General features: G+C 46.5%; 1 protein-coding gene across 7 annotated transcripts in view; it reads left to right on the top strand.

The window, feature by feature from the left end:
- Window positions 1-19,760, top strand: part of LOC133357811 (uncharacterized) — a 112,453-nt gene that overhangs the window by 87,535 nt on the left and 5,158 nt on the right. For all 7 annotated transcript variants that reach the window (XM_061575973.1, XM_061575951.1, XM_061575959.1 and 4 more), the window contains 14 exons: window positions 397-627; window positions 2,203-2,339; window positions 2,722-2,869; window positions 5,415-5,560; window positions 6,063-6,238; window positions 7,165-7,300; window positions 8,167-8,452; window positions 10,085-10,221; window positions 10,919-11,024; window positions 12,094-12,301; window positions 13,834-13,967; window positions 15,744-15,899; window positions 16,606-16,755; window positions 19,420-19,541. In XM_061575973.1, coding sequence (XP_061431957.1) covers window positions 397-627; window positions 2,203-2,339; window positions 2,722-2,869; window positions 5,415-5,560; window positions 6,063-6,238; window positions 7,165-7,300; window positions 8,167-8,452; window positions 10,085-10,221; window positions 10,919-11,024; window positions 12,094-12,301; window positions 13,834-13,967; window positions 15,744-15,899; window positions 16,606-16,755; window positions 19,420-19,541 — 2,273 coding nt within the window. The remainder of the gene's footprint in view (window positions 1-396; window positions 628-2,202; window positions 2,340-2,721; window positions 2,870-5,414; window positions 5,561-6,062; window positions 6,239-7,164; window positions 7,301-8,166; window positions 8,453-10,084; window positions 10,222-10,918; window positions 11,025-12,093; window positions 12,302-13,833; window positions 13,968-15,743; window positions 15,900-16,605; window positions 16,756-19,419; window positions 19,542-19,760) is intronic.

The raw sequence follows: 19,760 nt of genomic DNA on the forward strand, positions 1-19,760 counted from the left end.
GGGCTAATGTCTACCGTTGGCTCCCTCACTGTGACACGTTGGGGGCATGATCACCCCCCACCACCCCCCCATGAGTATAAGTGGAGCCACAGGATGGGTAGAAACGCAATGTCCCTCCTATGGTTCTGCTAATACTTGTGACAGAATGGATCTTGAAATGGTATGAGATGACAGATAATGTACCGCCTCACCATTTCATGGAAAATTACTGATATATAGTAAGTGGTTTATTTTTTTACATTTTGAGCAAAACAACTGCACTGGCTTTTCTTTTTTTGAAACGTACAAACGACCACAGTGTGAATGGACACACGACCATTGGAATGATACTGGCTTTTGTTGACAATTGCGTTTGATATTTGGCCCGACCCACGCTCACCAAACCACCGGATCCAGCGTGGACATCGGCCAGCCAGCGGCCAGTTACGAAGCAGCCGCCCTTCGTTGCCCCCGTGGCTCCACCACCACCACCCCCAGCGGCTCCACCACCACCACCCCCAGCGCTAGCAGTGGCCCCAGCAGTGCCTGTCGTTGCCATGGAGACACAAGCCGTGGCCAAGACACGCAGCAGCAAGACCACCACGGCAGCCACCCCGTACAAGCGAGTCATGCTGCTGCAGGTCAAAGGTCAGTCGGTGGACAATGGATGCTTGTCAACTTGTTTTAGAGTTTACAATCGGGCGCATCTCAGGAAAGTTAGATATGTCCAGTTCACTTGGCAGGAACTCACGTTAAAGTGTCCCTGGCCCCTGATCAGTACCACGATTTAAAGTCTTGGTAGCGTGGGAGGGCTAAATGACCCCATGATGGAGGAGGGGGGGGCATTAGGGGGCCAGGGTAGAGGAAGCTGAGGGGCAGTAACTGTGTGGAGGAGCTGTAGTCGAGAGGATGGCAGCTTAGTTTAATATGTGAATGGCATGGGTTTGAATCCATTCTCCAGATATTGTTTCAATTCAACTTCCTTAGCTACTGCAATTCTCCACTGAGCAAAACTCCTAACTTTTTTTGATTCCATCTCAATATTACTCTGCACTGTTGATATTGGGGAGCAGTGGTTAGTGTGCTGCACTATGAACCCGTGATCTGAGCTTTATTAACGTCCAAGGTTCATATCATTGGTCAGTGGTATCTGAACTGGTCTTGAGGCCCCACTTCAACAAACGCTTACTCATATAGTGAAGTATGATCAAACAACTGCCATGACCAACATTGCATAGGGAGGCCATCATCCAGCAGTGAATTGACAAAAAGCAGTAAATGATTGTCATTAAAACTATTCATATTATTTAAGCATACAAAAACGTGTTGATAATAATTATTACAAAAGCATGTACAATTAAAAATAAAATGGAACAAAAGACAAAAAGTGTGCTAAGAAGCTTGAAATTACACTCAGATATTGTAAGAGGAAGACGCGAATTACGGAACATACAAAAAGGCAAAGAAAACGAAGTGGATTTGAGCAGGACACATCACTTGAAGGGGGTAATGATGTATATGTATGTATGTTGAACTTCTTTCACAACGTACATAGCCAACCGTGCTAATAGGAGGTGCGTGATGGCCAGTGGTCAGGACTCATTATGGAGTGGCAACCAAAGGAGGGAAAGCACCTGAGAGGGCATCCAAAACTGAGATTAAACAATGAAATCGGTTTGCGTGCAGGTGCTTAATAGATGAATACACCACGTGACTGAGATAAATACACCACATGACTGGGAGATGGTGACAGCTCAGGAAGGCCTTCATACAGCAATGTATCTTGATTTGAAGCTTTCGTGACTGCAGGAATCCATACTCTTTAGTTCTTTCGGTAAAGTCACGTAGGTATAAAATTAAATAAATCACGACGTTTCGGGCGCAACACGAGCGTCCGTCATCAGGTGTGAAAGCTTGATCTGCTGCTGAGGCAGACTGCTTTCACACCTGATGACAGACGCTTGTGTACAGCAATGTATGTTGCTAATCTGAGGTGTGGGGGATCAATCGTGACGAATACTTTTTAGTGTAAAAAAAGGTTCATTGAATTTTAAACCCATCTTGAGAGATTTTTAGTAGAGGGCGGGGGGGTATCTGCTGGTTGCCCCTTCCTCCCTACCCCCCATCCCAGAGTCTGATAAATTTGGGGGCATCCCCCCCCTCTCTTTGCCACTTGTGGCACCGCCCGAGAAAAATTCCATTTTGTGTGCTGCTCACGCTTAGGCCGAAGCCACATTCAGACGCGGCTTGTGGAGCCCAGAGCTACCTCCCTGAACAGCGGAGACTGCTTCATCCTGGTGACACCGCACCACTGCTACCTGTGGGTGGGACACTTCTCAAACCCGGCGGAGCGCAACAAGGTGAGGCTTAAGCTCGCGTATGAGCGTGGGTGTTGCACAGCAGTCGGCGGGAAGCAAAATACACAGTGCTTGGCGCACCACACTTCTTCTCGTGGTAACTCATACGGTCAACTCTCGATTATCCATTTGCGGATTATCTGGGTTGCAGATTAACCGAGCATGCAAAAAAGAAGGGAAAAATTGAACATGGTATTCCTCACTCATTTGTCGCTTTTGCATCTGCGCTGCTTCGATTTTTAGCCGGTGCTTACGACTCGGTGACCAATTATTTGAAAAGGCAATCAAATCAGATGCACATTCTCCGATTTCACCCCATTCTGTGTACGTAAAACAATGAACACGTGTTTATAGCCTGTGTCCTTCTATCATCCACGCTGGCCAGGCCGCGGAGCTCGCTGGATACATCCAGTCTCGCCGTGACCTTGGCTGCCGAGCCGGGAGCGTACACGTGATCGAGGAGGGTGTGAACTGCGACAGTGGACGTGCGCGCGGATTCTGGGCCCACCTCGGTGGCTTCACGCCCTACCAGGGTGAGGCCAAGGGACGACGCGGATGCACGCAGCCGTTGTTGCCATGTCAGAGCATTGAGCGAGAAGCTGCCGAGATAGTTGCCGCCTCGTGGGTTTTTGCGGCATGTGCTGTATGGCCCTCCGATGTGTTTTCACGTTGTACGGCTTTTCTATTCAGCATGATGTCCGACGTTTCATGATGTTCGACTGAGTGAAACGTTGGAAATCAAGCCGAACAACATGTGGTGGTGCAACCCCTCCAGAAACTCTCAGCCATAATTTTTTTAATTAAGTTATCATTTCTGATAAATTGATGGACTCTTCCCAGTTCCCTTTGAACAAAAAAAAATCACGTAAATTAAGTTTTTAGCATAGTTTGATACAGTTCAACTCGAGGATTTTTAATATTTTAGCTGGATTGCTATGCATTAAACACCTCTGTCGCAGAGCATATGTGAAGGTGCACGGCTCGTTGTTGGTAAGAGGCAATTGATGGGACCAGAGAAGTAGTTATTTGATGTCATCTTCCAGAAACTCTTCTCTAACATGGGCTCTGATGCTTTGCCTTTTGTAACCATTGCATATAGAAAATGTATCATCTCAACATGGTATACTGCAATTCAAATATAATTTGGCTAGAACACTTTTGCGTAGAAATGTATGTAAACAGTCCTTCAAATGTTGTTCTTGTTGTGCCATTTTAACACTACTTTCAATACATCCTTGTGTTGAAGCAGTGGTCCACTGGTTAGTGTGCTATGCTGAATTCATTGCGACCCAGGTTTGATTGCTGGCTGCCTGCATCATCAGTGGCAAATAGACTGAACTTGACCTCCCCTGGGTTGGCTCGTTATAAATAAGCATTGTAGGCGGTGTGTTGCAGTCAACACCAAACCAAGGACTGGCCCACACATCCCCTCATATGACACGCAGTTCTTAAATGTGCTCACTAACAGAGCTTGCCTCAGCAGTCTTCCCTGGCTAAACACATATGTTAGAGATTTTTGTCAGTATGTATGAGGTTGTGTGTGCATGTTTATGTCTTTGCGTGTGATGTGGTCTGTCAACCCACAACACCTATGTCTCTAACTTGACTTCCCGGTAATGGGTATCGGCCATGCCGTATGGTCTGAAAATGAAACAATCCTTGCAACAGTGCCATGGTGTGCTGTGGGTATTGGCTGCATTTGCTATCCGATCACTGTGTTTAAGTACTTATACGTCCAGTTATCGACTCGCCGGATAATGCGAAAATAGTTGGGGGAAAACTAAGTTTCAAATCTCTGTTCTCATGTGCGATGGGCAATGGCAGGGCGATGTCACCACCGCCATCTGCTTGAAGCTAAGCGTCTCATGTAGGGAAGGAGGCGGTTTTATCGCCTTGGCTGCCATTTTCTAAGGGGCCTGAGTAATTGACCACAAACAAAAATTAGTCATCCATAACACATAAGTATATAAATGTGTCGTTAAACCCGCCCCCACCCGACACAGCCAATTAGTGAGGTTTGTCACGTAAACAGAACGTGGCCAATTCTTTACTAGTACAACAATACTGGTGTGGTGGAGAGCAAATCCACAATATTTACAATCTGAGTACTGTTGGAGATCAATCTGGCTTTGCTCTCCAACACACTGGTGTGCTGTACGAGTACCGAAATGGCATGTTCTGTTTACGTGACAAACCTTACTTATTGGCTATGTCAGATGGTGGCGGGTTTAATGACACATTTATATATTTACGCGATCTAACCCAAAAAACCTGTATTATGGATGATATTGGTTGCGAAAGCCGACATGTTAGAACTTAGTCAATGTATACCTGTCAACCCCTTATCAGTGCCTTCTTATTACAGACCATTTCACACCTTATTGGTCACCCCGTGTCCTTATACATCTCAACGTTCATCCTACAAAGTCCCATCACAAGGAATAAACACAAACAAATAGACCAAAATTATGTTACAAAACAAAAACTGGTTTATGTATTAGCATTGATCATTGGTGTTTATGATGCTACTTATCATGCTACTGTCTGTGATCTTGGATGCTGATGCTGCTGCTTTCTCGATATGTGGATGCACACACTCATGTTGTAAATGTACAACAGTAATCAGAAAATTATGAAGGGTTAAAAACTTTTTTTATTTGGCCATATGATTTTTTTTTTGCGTGTATTGAAATGGCTGTACGCCGTATGGACAAGAATAGTGGTAAACCGTATGGGTTGACAGGTATGTCAATGGCAATTTTTAACAGTTAATTGACGAATCGTTTCAGCTTTCTTTATTCTTTTTCCAGAAACTGCCTGATGAAACTGGTTGTAAATACCAGCGAAATAACGTACCCAATTGTTAAACGTTGTAGATCGCTCTACAACACAGAATGGTGTGCCGAAGCAGTAATATATTTGTACATTTGCTCAACAGACAACCCTTACCGATTGGCCATGTCGGGTGGAAAAGGATGTCCAATGCACATTTTACTCACGCGACCTGACCCAATAATCATTTGTGAATGGTCCAGCTTCAGTCGGTGGGTTAATGTGTTTTCACACGCATCCCGGTAGCATCGGGAGGCACGGAGGAAGACGAGCTGTACGAGGGCGTGATCGCCGAGACCAACTGCATCTACCGCATGGTGCACGACAAACTCATCCCCGAGGATGGCGCCTGGGGCCGCGTCCCCACGCAGGAGCTGCTGGAACCCAGCGACGTACGCTGCACCGCACGCTGCTCACTACTATCACTACACACCGCTTACCACATGATGCTGGACACTGCAGATCACGCTCCCCATAAACTAGCACATACTCAACATTGCTCGCCACACGAGGCTGCATACTGAACAACATCACTCATTACACACTGCAGAACACTATTCACCATGCTTTACCACACTCACCAAACACCACTGTAAGTCAGCATGCTCTTAACCATGGAAATGTTGGATTTCCACCTGTGGCTCCGGGCAGCTACTGAAGATGGGTGCCACCTAATATTTAAGCAAGGAGACATATTCTCACACTTAAAAAAAAATATGACGCTATTTTCTGCACTACCTTCGAAAGTTTTCAATATGAAATGAATTCTTGCAACGTTTGGTGGGAATGATGCTGAGTTGCGATCATTTTAGGCACGTTATAAATCAGTGGGCCTTAAGGCGTGCGCGTGGTCTCAATGACGGAGCTTGTTATATCCATACCCACACGTGGCAGGTGCTGGTGTTTGACTTCGGCAGCGAGGTGTACGTGTGGTGTGGGCGTGGGGTCCCATCTGCGGCACGCGCCGTGGCCTTCCAGCTCGCCAAACAGCTCTGGAACGGCACCTTCGACTACACCAACTGCGACATCAACCCCCTGGATCCGGGGGAGTGCAATAGCCTCATCCCACGGTGGGCCACGCCAATGCTCGACCACCCCTCCAAAAAACAGTCCCTGTGTGGCACTTCCAAACTGTAGATCAGTTTAACACGTAGGCTTTTGCCCGATGATGCTGGATGCAAATTACCAGCGAAACGTCATACTCAAATTGTAAATTGTTGTGGTTTGATGCTTCAACACACCGGTGGGCTAAAGCAGTGAACTAATTGTCTTTTGTCAACGTGACACTTTTTTACTGATTGGCCGTGTCGGGTGGTGGAGGGTTACGACACATTTATAAATAACGCGATCTAAACCCAAAAACGTTTAAATTTCGATTTAAAGCTTTCGTGACTGCAGGGATTCATCTTCTTGGTTCTTTCGGTAAAGTCACGTAGAAGGGAAGTAATAAAATAATAAAAATAAAACATAATAAAACAATTCTCACGACGTTTCGGCCACAACGCAAGCAGCCGTCCTCAGGTGAAAACCAGGTCCGTCGAGGCGACAGAGTCTGAATGAAACAGCACACGAGCTTGGAGCATATATATAAGCTGGGCGCATTGACAATGCGATGGCTTCACACCAGCACAGGGGTGGGGCTACGGCTCGCGCATGCCTGCAATGGGGGCAGAGCCTCAGCATTGCATTGCCTATGCAAGTCAAATACTTAAGAGGCCTGACCAGCAATCTTACCTATGAATGTAATTTATTGCACCCTGATGTGAATTTTTTTTATGGCGGGGGGGAGGATGGGCTTATCTCAGACCCCCTACTTAACACTGTGCCCTACTTACATTCAACTTGTGAGCCAAAGTAGTCACATCAGTATTAAGAAACTTGTCCTTTGTTTAAACTGCTGTGCTGGGAGATCAAAACGGTGTCCTCTGCATTGCATGTCCAGTGTGCTAACCATTACAATTAATTTATTCGCACATTTCTGTCCCCTGTTGTACAGGAAGGGTCGCGGCCGTCCCGATTGGGCCATATTTGGCCGCCTGATCCAGCATAGCGAGACCATCCTCTTCAAGCAGAAGTTCCTCGACTGGTTTGATGCAGTGCCCTCGGGTGGACCTCCTCGTGATCCTGCCAGGGTGAGCCTTGATCACCTCTGCTCCTCCCCTGCATATTTCCTGCCCTACCATCCATGTAGTAGTGAGCACAGTACACTATGACTCCCTTAAACCTGAAATTAATTCCCAGCTATGGATAAATTCAGTGGGTATTTGTGGTAGTAGTCGTACTCTCTCACGTGGAGCAGTCAGGATTTGTGCACTGTGCCACGATCACGATTACCTGGGTTCAATTCCAGGCCATGCACGTCGCCTTTGCCCATAGCTTGGGCCTCCCATAGGTTGACTCAACCTAAAATGGCGACCTATCATGATATGCGAAAAAATCTGCATCGAGCGTAGGTAGTTGGGCATGTGCGATTATGACGACACGATCTTACCTCGTCATGTGCCGTAACGTTCTTAACAGGTATCCAATCCAGTTGATCCCCAAAAACGATCCCTGAATGCCCTCGGGCACTCCCCCTTTATATTCCAAGCCGCAGCCTCGCTCCCCCCTCGGCCACGTCATCGGCCACGCCCCCTGCTGTATCAAGCCCAGGCTCCCGGCCTCCGGTCACGTGTCCCTTAAACCTCTAATGGAGGCTCCCGATGCTCAGCAGCACTCCAGAACCTGAGGCTGGCGCAACAGCACAGTGACCCTTATTTCAGTCACTACACATTTCTACGTGATGGGCCACTTCGTTTAACTCTTCGGTTCTTTCGGTAAAGTCACGTATAAAGAGAAAATAATAATTTTAACACTTCGTTTAACTATAATTTGCGGCCAGGTCTCTTCTGAAAAAGAGCTATACAGCTCAGTGGGCCTCACCTGGTAAAAATAAAATAAAAATTACGTAATTTCGACGAGGCCAAATAAAGGCTTCTGATTGGTGCGTTCCTTCCAGGGTGACGCCCAGCTGCCCGAGCTGCACCCGTGCGACATTCGCCTGATGCTCACCGAGCCGTCCGAGTCCCAGGACCCGGCGGGTGCCGCAGAGGCCCCTCTGGAGGGGCTAGGACCCGGCAGGGGGGCGCGGGGCGCCATGGGCGGCCGTGACATTGCCACAGTCGGCGTGGACGTGTGGCACATCCTGGACTGCGACTACAGCCGGATACCTCAGTCGAGCGTGGGCCAGTTCCACGAGGGTGACACCTACGTGCTGAAGTGGAGATACGTGCTGCTCGGCACGGGTGAGGGCACGGCTTTGTGTGCTAAACACCGGGTGTGTAACGACGCGTCGATTCTTCCACTGAAACCCATCCCTTACGCTCACGGTGCATGCTCGGAATCGTCGTGCGTGCATTAAGAAGGCGCGTAACAATGTGGCGGCTGGATTGTTTGCATTTCGTGCGGATGCTTTGTGAACATTAACTTCAGGGTAAAATAGCGAATGAACGGGTACAAACTAGATGATCAAAATGAGAAACAGCAAATGTGACACAAATAGCACCAACTGTTGAAGCGTACGACTCTGAATCGTTACATTTAATTGAATTGCTGGAGGAGTGGATTGTTACATACCCACTTTACATATGGTCTACTTCTAGAATGTACTATGATTCTATCATAACCCCATCTGCATTGGAGCTTTATGTAACTAAGTCTATTTAATGTCTGAATTGCTCCATCTATAAAATGCATCTATAAATCTACCATATTTATACGACTACAATGTTACTATAAATGTGTTCAATGGTAATTTGCACCATATAATTGGGTCAGAGGTGCATTGGTGACCAGATCATACTATAAGCTCACTGACCTGAGTTCGAAACCTCGTCACGGCTAAAATCAGTGGTGACCCATATATCTGAACTGGCCCTCATCTCCCACCACTTTCTCCTCACGAACCTACACTGACCAGCATGGTGAAGACTGATAAAAAAAAATTATCATCACCGACTTGTGTTGGAGGCCTCCATCCAGCAGTGGGTTGATAAAAGTGTGTATATTATTTAATTATTCATGAATAAAATAACAATTATTATAATTGCACCATACCTCTCATAGAGCATACTAACTCAGTATGCCTAATACTTAATTCACACATATCTATAAGTTGTCACATGGGCGCAAGTGTGTCAGCTTCATCATCATCTTACTTTACCAAGTTCATTCCAACACCCATAAAACACAGATACGCTTCCAGTACTGTACTTTCTGACGATGTCTTGCACAGAGAAGAGACTGAATGTGCAACAGGCACAAATTATTATAAATTGATGTCTTAAGTTCCTTTAGCCACTCGAAGGTGCCAGTTGTTGCCGGCTGCTGAATTTCTTTGGTTGTCACCGCTACGGCGGCGAGATGTTTACTACCTCGCCTGGTATACAGGAGGGTCGTAGTTTCGCTCCCAACCCTGATGCCTGTATATTTGGAGTTTATATGTTCTCCCCGTGGTCGCATTGATCTTTCTCCCAGTCCTCGAGTTATTCCCTCCACATTTAGAAACATGCGTTTAGAGTATTTGGCTGCTACAAATTGACACATGATAAGCCACCTCGTTGAGCTATCATTTGTGGCCAGGTTCCTTCCGAAAAAAAGCTATACAGCTCAGTGGGCCTTACCTGGTAAAATTAAAAATAGTTTTAAATAGTTTTATATGGTCTCGATGGGCAGCAGTTGGCTTACGCGCCCCAGCGTTCGCTCCGCTTCGCAGTCGCAGGCGGTACCGTGTTTTATGCTTCCCAGCGAGAGCGATCGCAGCTATGCCGTGCGTGTTCTCTGCACGGGCGAGTTTCCACTCGCGTCTCGTGCTTGTTTTAACGCGGCCAACCATCGTGATCCTGTGGGCGGTGCGCATGTTCGCCGGGGCCGCGCAGACTCCCGCGGACGGGGCCCCGCGGCCGGCACGGAGCGCTGCGCCTACTTCTTCTGGCAGGGCCGGCACTCCACGGTGGACGAGAAGGGAACGACGGCACTCATGGCGGTGGAGCTGGGGGAAGACCGGGGACCTCAGGTCACTTCTCCTCAACTTTAATCATTGTCACTGTCAGCAATAATAACAATCGTAACAATGGTAGAGCCACAGGATTAGTTTTTTTTTGTGTGAGAGTACTGCAATGGGATATTTGGCCAATTCTATCAATACAGTGTTTGTGAAATGAATCAAGGGTACTCAGGGGGAAAAAAATCAACAAATACAACATGACAACATTTAAAGCTCCACACAGATGGATTCAATAATCCTTGACTGTATTGCCAACTCCTGGCCATCTGACAGCCTAAGCCTGCAATGCTTGATATCTCAAGGCATTTTCTTTTCATTCTCTTATGATACTTACCACACTCCATCTTTCTTAACTAATAAGATCTGACTACACTGAGCACATTCAGGGTGATTTGGTCATAGGTTAGATATCACTGTCATTAAATCTCTTGACAGGGCCACACTGCTAAAACAATGACCCATGTGCGTGTTTTGGCATGAGGAGTGCTGGTACAATGGTCAGCGCAATGCATTACTGATCTAAGAATCGACTTGAGTTTGAGAACTTGTCCAGGGCTACCCCTAAGTGAACTCAGCTGTAAATGAGCACCTTGTGTGGTGTGCAAATATCAACACTAGGGAGACAATGGTGGTTGGGTGTGGTTCAGACCACACCATTCCTTCACGTGCCTTGCTAAACCTTCATGGTTTTTTGTGTGTTTTGTAGGTTCCAGTGACCCAAGGCAGAGAACCTCCTTCTTTCCTGCAGCTCTTCCAGGGTGGGATGACCGTGCACGCTGGCCGGAGAGAAGAGGAGGAAGCTGGGACCCAGGGTCAGCGGCATTATTTACTCACACGACTATGCGTGCCCCTACATCCACACTCACATGCATGGAGTGCCTAAATTAATCTGCTTACCTCTATCTCCTCCGTAAAGCAAAAAAGGGAAATCACGTGTGCATTCTAGGCTCAGCATGTCGAAGGTGTGCCTGTGTTCAAATGACCTGGAATGTCCCTGATCCTGTCAGATCTTGGTAGCTAAGGATGGTTGAGTCTGGAAAGTGCTTGCGTGGGTGACCACTATGCATTAAACAGGTGACAGGTGCTTATGTGGAGCTATGTTGTGGGCAACAGAAACATCCATTGTTGTACATGACTGTAGTACATTACCAAGTGTGCGGTAACTGCCTCCAACCAACCCTCACCAATCAGGATGTTGATGTCCGGTCAAATGACCCCCACAACCCACAAGGTCCTCATCCAACAGTACATTCAGAAAAAGGGGGATTTCATTTATTTATTATTATTTTAGAATTCCACCATGATTTTTCTCTAGCTTCTGTAGTTTTTTGCATACTGACGTCATACCCCCGTAACATTGAATTCATTTCTGTAAGTCACTCGTCACATGGGTGTGAGTGTCATTATCATTAGCATACTTACATTTTAATAAATATTACCACAAGTATGTACATCATGGCTTGGTGAAGTATGGTCAAACATTCCTAATGACTGCAGATGATTCGCAAAAGGGCTGAAAATTCGTTTGTGCTTGCCACAAATGAACCGCAATACCTTGCTGATCTTGTCAAGGAGCATAAACCATCACGCGAACTCTGGTCATCCTCGTAGTGGCTTTTGGCTAGCCATAAAACAAAGACGGTCACTGCATCGCGCATTTTCACATGCACTTCTGTGGCCGTCTGGAACGCTCTTCCTTCCAATATTAGGAAGCCACTGGAGCTACGCACTTTCAAATCTCGATTGAAAAGTCATTTCTATACAACTGATTTTTGTGTTTAATTTGTTTTCCTTCCACCGCACCTCCATACATGTATAATCGTTGTTTTTTTTAGTTGCACCATAATCACCGCAGATGGGATGCGCACGTGTCTGTGTTAGGTGACTGGCGGCTGTACTGCGTCCGAGGCGAGGTACCAGTGGAGGCGCACCTGCTGGAGGTGGCGTGCCACGTGAGCAGCCTGCGCTCGCGAGCCCACATGCTGCTGCTCAACGTGCACCAGGCGTCCATCCTGCTGTGGCATGGCTGCAAGGCTCAGCCATCCGGCCGGCCCGTGGCAAAGCAGGCAGCCAAACGCATCGGCGAGCTGTGAGTGCTTGTGTGTGCTGCGTGCGTATGTGTGGAGCGCCGCGGTGGCGAGATGTTAACTACCTCGCCTGGTATGCAGGAGGTCGTGGGTTCGATCCTGACCCTGACGCCTGTATATTTGAAGTTCCCCATGTGGTTGTGTGGATCTCTCTCTGGGTCCTGTGGTTTTTCCCTCCACATTTAGAAACATGTGTTTCGTGGATTTGGCTGCTATAAATTTCCACATGATAAGCTACTTCATTACGCTATAAATTTGTCGCCAGGTCGTTTTTGAACAAAAAACTATATTGCTCAGTGAGCCTTACCTTGTAAAATAAAAAGTGTATTAGTGTGTGCACGTGTACTGATGTTTGCTGTGAGCAGGTATCGAACCCGGCGATTAGAGTTTCATTCCCGCTCACAGGTATCTGAACCCGGCTTGGGTCTCCCCTATATTGACTCAGCCTTAAATGAGTACCTGGTGTGTTGTATAAAACAACAGCAACTGCCATTGTGTAACCACAGCACCATCTCATGTGCTGTGTTGACCTTCATAGGTGCTCTCGAACAGCAATTTCTTTAACTGCCTGTGTAGCCTATATGAGATGTCTTTGTTTGTATGGTGGTGAGCGGTAGTGTAGTGGTTAGAGCACTGCGCTTTGAACCCAGAGACCCGAGTTCGATACCCAGCCATGGCTAACATAAGTGATGATTATCTGAACTAGTCCTGGGCCTGGATCAGTACCCAGGTTAGCTCAGCCTTAAAGTAGTACTAGGGGCAGTATGGAAAACATCAGAACGGGTGAGATAAATGCAGTCCGGCACTATCTTCATAGATCCTCAATAACAGCACTTGCCCCAACAACCTGTATAGGTTATATTGGGGTATTTATGTCTTTGCATACATGTATGTATATGACAAAGGATGCCTGTATATCCTTTAACAAACTGTTAAGACAAATGCCTTCAGCAAGCAGCTATTAACACTGGCATGGCGTCGAGAGGGTGGTATGGTATGGTCAACATTGTCAGTGGAAAAGCAAAGGTAGCCATGGATTCGTGATAGAGGCCCCATTAAACCCTCCTGTAGAATGCCAGCTTTAGTTGGTAGGTGCTTGATAATAAATGGCACTTGTTCTGACAGTTAATATTCTTTAATGCTTAATAGCAATAGCAATTTGTTTATCTGTATGTATGTGTATGCACAATATTATCTGACTCTACCATCATCAGCCTTAACATATCCCCTCCCTTGGCTGCCACTCTATCATTAGTCTCAACCACCATCCATTATCTCTTTTAGTGACAAGTCTTGCACAAGCTCACTCACTATTATTAAATCAATATCATGTCTCTAGATTGCATATGTCCTCTAATCCATGTGTTTATCTCTCTCTGTGTCTCAATGTATATGCAAGCATGCATTTTTTCATCTTTTGTTCCATTTTCTTTTTCGACGTTCCCATGTTTCTCATCTACGTGGCATTGTTAACCTTGTCGACCTCATTGCAGCTGACCCTAACATAGCTGCCACTGGTGGTGTGTGCGTGCAGGTGCCCGCTGGAGGCAGGGCTGCACAGCAGCAGTCGCCTGAACATTGAGGAGTGTGAGGAGGGGGCTGAGCCCACGGCATTCTGGGATGCGCTCGGGCGCCGCAACCGCAAGGCATACGACTGCATGCTGCAGGGTGTGTGGCACACGACTCTACGCCCCATTCGTCTACCTGCGCCCTCGCAACTTTACCTAAACTAAACTATCTTACAACATTGGAACCTCATTTGCCAGTAAAAATATGATAATTGGTTTTTTACCCTTCTATCTGGTAACAAAACTGACACCTTTTTTTACAAGGAGTCATGTTTACATAGACCACAATACCTGCAGTCATAATGCGCCTTCTGGCGTCATCTGGTCCAACCCATGTGAGACTAGGCTCTAAGGAAAGCTGTCTCGGGTGTGGACCAATCAACTTCAAGGACAGTGCACATTATCAGAGTTATGTTTTTTGTTTGCATTATGACTGCAGGTATTGTGGTCTATGTAAACATGACTCCTTGTAAAAAAAAAAAGGTGTCAGTTTTGTTGCCAGATAGAAGGGTAAAAAACCAATTATTAAACTATTTTTATTTTAACAAGCAAGGCCCACTGAGCTATGCAGTGCTTTTTTCAGAAGCGACCTCGCAACAAATTATAGCTCAACCAAGTGGCTTATCATGCGGCAAGTTAGAGCAGCCAAATACTCTAAATGCATGTTTCTAAATGTCGAGCGAAAAACCGGAGGACCTGGATAAAAATCCATGCAACCACTTGGACAGAGATGTGCAAACTCCAAATATATAGTCGTCAGGGTTGGAATCGAATCGACGACCTCCTGCATACCAGGCGAAGTAGTTAACATCTCGCCCACCACGGCGCCCAGTGGCGTAGCATGATTGGCATGGGCTCTCATGCAAGGAATTAAATGGAGCCCCCTGTCCAATATCCTCCACTTTGTAGGCCAGTTTCTGGAACCTGCATGGCCCCTGGAGCAGTTGCACGTCCTCCACACTTGATACCTACGCCACTGCTTGCGAGTCATCCTTGTGTAATGACGACGTGACACACTTCTCTTGAGATGGCACTTTATTGAAGACACGTTCACTTGACATCAGGCGGAGATCCCACTGCAACAGCCCCGAGTCTCCCGCGCATCTCCTTTAGATATCAACACGAGGCCACGCCCCCCTTCTCGATCCTTCTCAGCTGACTCTGGACGCTCGCTCCACCGGCAGACTCCACCGTCCTCTTCCGTCACCTGACCACGCCCCCCTTCTCGAATATTCCCTGAGCCACCAGTCCCTTCCCACTCACACAGATACACCTGTCATTACCTCCCGTGGACACGAGTGCATTCGTACTGCAGGCTGACCCCTCACATCGCATGCAGGCTCTATTGTCATTACACTTGTTTCACATTCATCCTACATTTTTGTCTACTAGTGCATCCCTTTCTATCATCATTTTCTCTCTCTCTCTGCATCCCAAAGTACTTGCTGTGTTGTATTCTTGTTAATGTCTGTGGTGTTTGTGTGGCCATCCATATCTTTATCTGCCTGTGTCTCAGCCTTTTTCTGTCAGTGTCAATGTATGCTTCTCAAATATGTTCATGCTTATATGCATGTCTACTGTATGTTTATGTGGGCGAGTGGTGGCATAATTTTTAAAGCACTGCTCTATGTATCCAGCAACCTAAGTTAATGTCCCGGCTCGAGCTACTATCAATGTCAAGTGATATCCGATCTTGTGCCTCGCCAAGGTGAACAAGCCATAAAATGACTACCTGGTCCACTGTGTAAACATCGGCACTGGGGAGACGAACGAGGCCGGGCTTGGTGTTCTCCACAGCGACTCGCTTGCCCTGTGCCGGCCTTAATACATGCTCTCTGGACACGTGGGATCTGTGTGCGCGTGTCTGTGTGTGCAGACCCAGGCAGGTTTAACTTCACCCCGCGGTTGTTCGGCCTGGAGGTGTCATGTGGCCGTCTGGTGGCGCGGGAGCGGCTGTACGCGGCGCGCATTCCCGGAGCCGTTTGCTCCACTCCATTCCTGCAGGACGAGCTGTACAGCGGCAGCCAGCCGGGTGTGTGCGTGCGTTTGTGAACAACATTAGGGGATTGTGTGTGTCCATCCCAAGTCAGCCAGGCCTATGTGTGTACATCGGCACCGCTTAGTCGTGTATATCTCCCTGCTAAGCTAGGCGTGTGTATCTACGGTACGAGTCATCGGCGCTTTGCACTGGGTGGTGAATATGAATAAATAAATGGATGCTTACCACTTTTTTATTTTTTGTCTGGATAAAAGTGAGCGTGCTGCGCTATGAACCTGGAAACTTGAGTTTGATTCCCAACCACTGCTAATAGCAGTGGCGAGTGATATCTGAACTTGTACTGAGCCTCTTCGAAATCGACTCAAAATTATATTAGTACCTAATGCGATATATAATAAAGTGGTACTGGGGAGACAAAGAAGTGGCCACACGTTTCAAGTTTCCACATCAACTCATGTGCCCTATCCATCATTAACAGGTGCTCTAGAGTCTAGAACAACACTTGCCCCAACAGTATATATGGTTGCAATGCATGCTTATCTAGATTGAAAATTCATTTCTTTATAATTGCTTTTTGCGTTTAGTTTGTTGCCCTTCCCCCGCACCTCTGATTAGCACGGTTGGCTACGTACGGTGCGAAAGAAGTTAATCATACACACACATATCCAAGTGAACAATACTTTCCACAACAGTCTCTATGGCTACAAGTTGGCATACTTATCTCTGTGTGCGAGTGCAGCCCTATTCATGGTGGACAATCACCAGGAGGTGTACCTGTGGCAGGGCTGGTGGCCCAACGGGGGTGACCCCCACTCAAACTCTCCGTCTCGCCTGCTGTGGGACCAGGCCCACCGAGCTGCCATGCAGACTGTCCTGAGCTACTGCACAGGTGCTCACATGTGCAGGGCCACGTGCTGAGCATGTGCCCCACATGGCCTTTTATCATTGTGCATTCATATGGTGATCAAATGTCTCAGCATCTCACAGCACCTTACATGACATCTCATCTCAGCCATTCAATGGCAGCTGTCCCTGTGCGGCACAATGTGACGCAGTGCCTGCCTGCAGATGGGTATTGGTCTGTCAGTAGGGGACAATAATTCCGGTGTGTGTTTCCAAGTAACTAAAAGCAGGTAGCAACAGACAACATTGATTATTGTGCATCAGATAAGAATTACCCCATTGTTTTTAAATTGAGCCAAAGACATAGGAACACAGAAAAATAGATGATGATAGGGAGTTTTTATATTGATCAAGATTATAAGAATCCTGCAAAGAGAGGACACAAGATAGTCCCAAAGCCAATAACAGACAGCTTGAATTACAGCACACAGTTATTAATTTCAAACAGAACAGTCCTAAACGCTGTTTCTAGACATTATTTTGAACTTGCCTTTTGCCTGTCCAAGGACCAGGTGTATTGCAGTAAATCTGAAACTTGCAAGAAAAAAGCAGACTGCGACGTGATATTCATTGCATCCATTCGTGTGCAATTTGTAAGGCCGTGGTGACACAGACTTATTTCATATTAAGGTTATAATCCCTTGATCATCATGACGTCCTTTTCACTTCTATGTCTCAACAATAACGTTACGGAGACCGCGTGACGTGATGTTTCTGCCTTTGTAGTGAGGGTTATAAGTTGATGCTGAGGAGGGGGGAGGAGGCGCCTCGCCCCCCCATGTGGAGTGACGTCACCCGCTAATTATTATTAATGGGGGGGGGTGTCCATTTGGAGGACGTCATCTGTTCATGATTATTAATGAGGGGGGCTATTCGATGTGGAGTGACGGCACCTGCTCATGATTATTAATTAATGAGGGAGGGGTCCATGTGGAGGACGTAACCTGTTTATGATTATTAATGAGGGGGGCTGGTCGACGTGGAGTGAGGTCACGCGCGGGACACACAGACATTATTGGCTCATTATAGTAGTAAATAATTTTTATGAAAACCGCACTGACAAAAATGGTGAATCCATTGATGCATGTCCTTTTATAAACCTGTTCATGAGATTATAACAATATAGGGTACGATAATCTAGCATTAATATGTATAGAAATATTTTCATAATCTAGTGGTCGTACCTCATGCCAATAATTGTGACTTCAAGCCAGCATATCAGCAGTCTGGATTTTACTGGTAGGAACTTCCTGGTGACACCAGCCCACAGGGGATTATTGCGTCCGTCGTGCAGGGAGGGGCTGGGTGGGGAGGGAGGGGCTGGGTGGGGAGGGGAGAGTGGGGAGGGGCTGGGTGGGGAGGGTGGAGCTGGGTGGGGAGGGGTGGGGAGGGTGGGGAGGGGCTGGTCACCCCGTGGTGCCCTTATAAAACTCAACGTTTAACTTACTGATGCCGGCTTGTGCCCGCCCTCACAGTCGGCCATATTTGCGGAATACACCACGTCGCCGTTGACCCTGGCCATTGACTGAGCAACCTAACGTTCCTACCAGCTCCCTCCGCAGGAATGTGTTTTTGTTGTAAGCAATTAAGACATCATAGTTCAACAGATACGATTTAACAGATTTTCTTTCATTGACCAAGGGTATAACAATGTGGCAAAAATAAATCATGGGGATTCCAAAGTAAAGTAGCATGAGGGAAAAAGGATGAAGAAAAATGTCGTAGCCTACAATGTGGTGGTGAAACACACAATACAGGAAGGAAATATTCATTTTGATGGGAAAAAAAGTCCTTGACATTGGCAGAGTATCACATATTTTTGTCCTTTATCTGCACCTCCAATTAGCACGGTTGGCAATGTAGGGTGTGAAAGAAATTCAACATACATACATACATTGACTGTGGTAGTCGTGATATAAGAGTGATACGCAGGTGAGTCAACAATAGTGAGAGACTGATTACAATTAATCATTGAGCACAGTAGCATCAATCAATCAACTGAACTTATGCACGTTGCATTCTATCAAGCAGAGACAGGTACGAACCCGTGGCACCAACCCTGGTAGGAAGTGGGAGCATGTGTTACCAACTCACACTAGACGGCGTACGTACAAATTCGTCGTTCATTGCACTTGGAAGTGAATAACTAACACTTGGATCGAAACTAGCACTTTCTGTATATAATAGCAATATAATGATTTACCATCTCTGTTCTATGACTTGCAATGATTAAGGGTCATAATTCTATTCAAGATTTATTTTCTTGCCTCTTTATCTTGTTTTAAAATGGAATACTGCCTTGTTTGCATTGTATCTCTTGTAAATTGTAGTTTTTGTTCTACCTCATTCACTCCTTTATCCTAAATATTTAATTTAGTATATAATTTGTGTAAATCATAAACCATTGAGTTTTACAAGTGCGATTCTTTGCATGTATCGTGAGAGCTAAAATCTTATTTAATTGATTAAGTGAAAAATTGTTACATTTGTTACATCCCTACTATACGTTATTATTGTTGTTGTCTCGGAAGCCTCGTGATTTTTTCATTAGGTCCTGACAAATTTTCTCAGGAGGAGGTGATGTTGCTATGTGTAATCTCAATTGAATTTGTGTGTGTTTGTGTGTGTGCAATGCCATGTATGGATGTAGCGAAGTCCCCAAGCAACCCCCCCAAGGCATACCTGATCCACGCTGGTCTGGAGCCCCTCACCTTCACCAATGTGTTTCCTTCCTGGGAACATCGGCAGGATGTCGCTGAAATCAGTGAGAAGGCAAGCCCTGCACCGCCATCTCAACCCAGCATCGCACTGCTTGGCGCTCGCTTTTGGTCCAAATGTAATATTGAATTGCCTGTGTGGCAGCAGTTGGCAATGATGGCTGCACTGTATTGATGATTCCTAACGAGAAGGCAAGCCCTGCACCGCCATCTCAACCCAGCATCGCACTGCTTGGCGCACGCTTTTGGTCCAAATGTAATATTGAAGTTGCCT

This window comes from Lethenteron reissneri, chromosome 7, assembly GCF_015708825.2.
Source record: "Lethenteron reissneri isolate LAM-NWPU_2019-01 chromosome 7, ASM1570882v1, whole genome shotgun sequence".
In the NCBI taxonomy this organism is placed as follows: Eukaryota; Metazoa; Chordata; class Hyperoartia; order Petromyzontiformes; family Petromyzontidae; genus Lethenteron; species Lethenteron reissneri.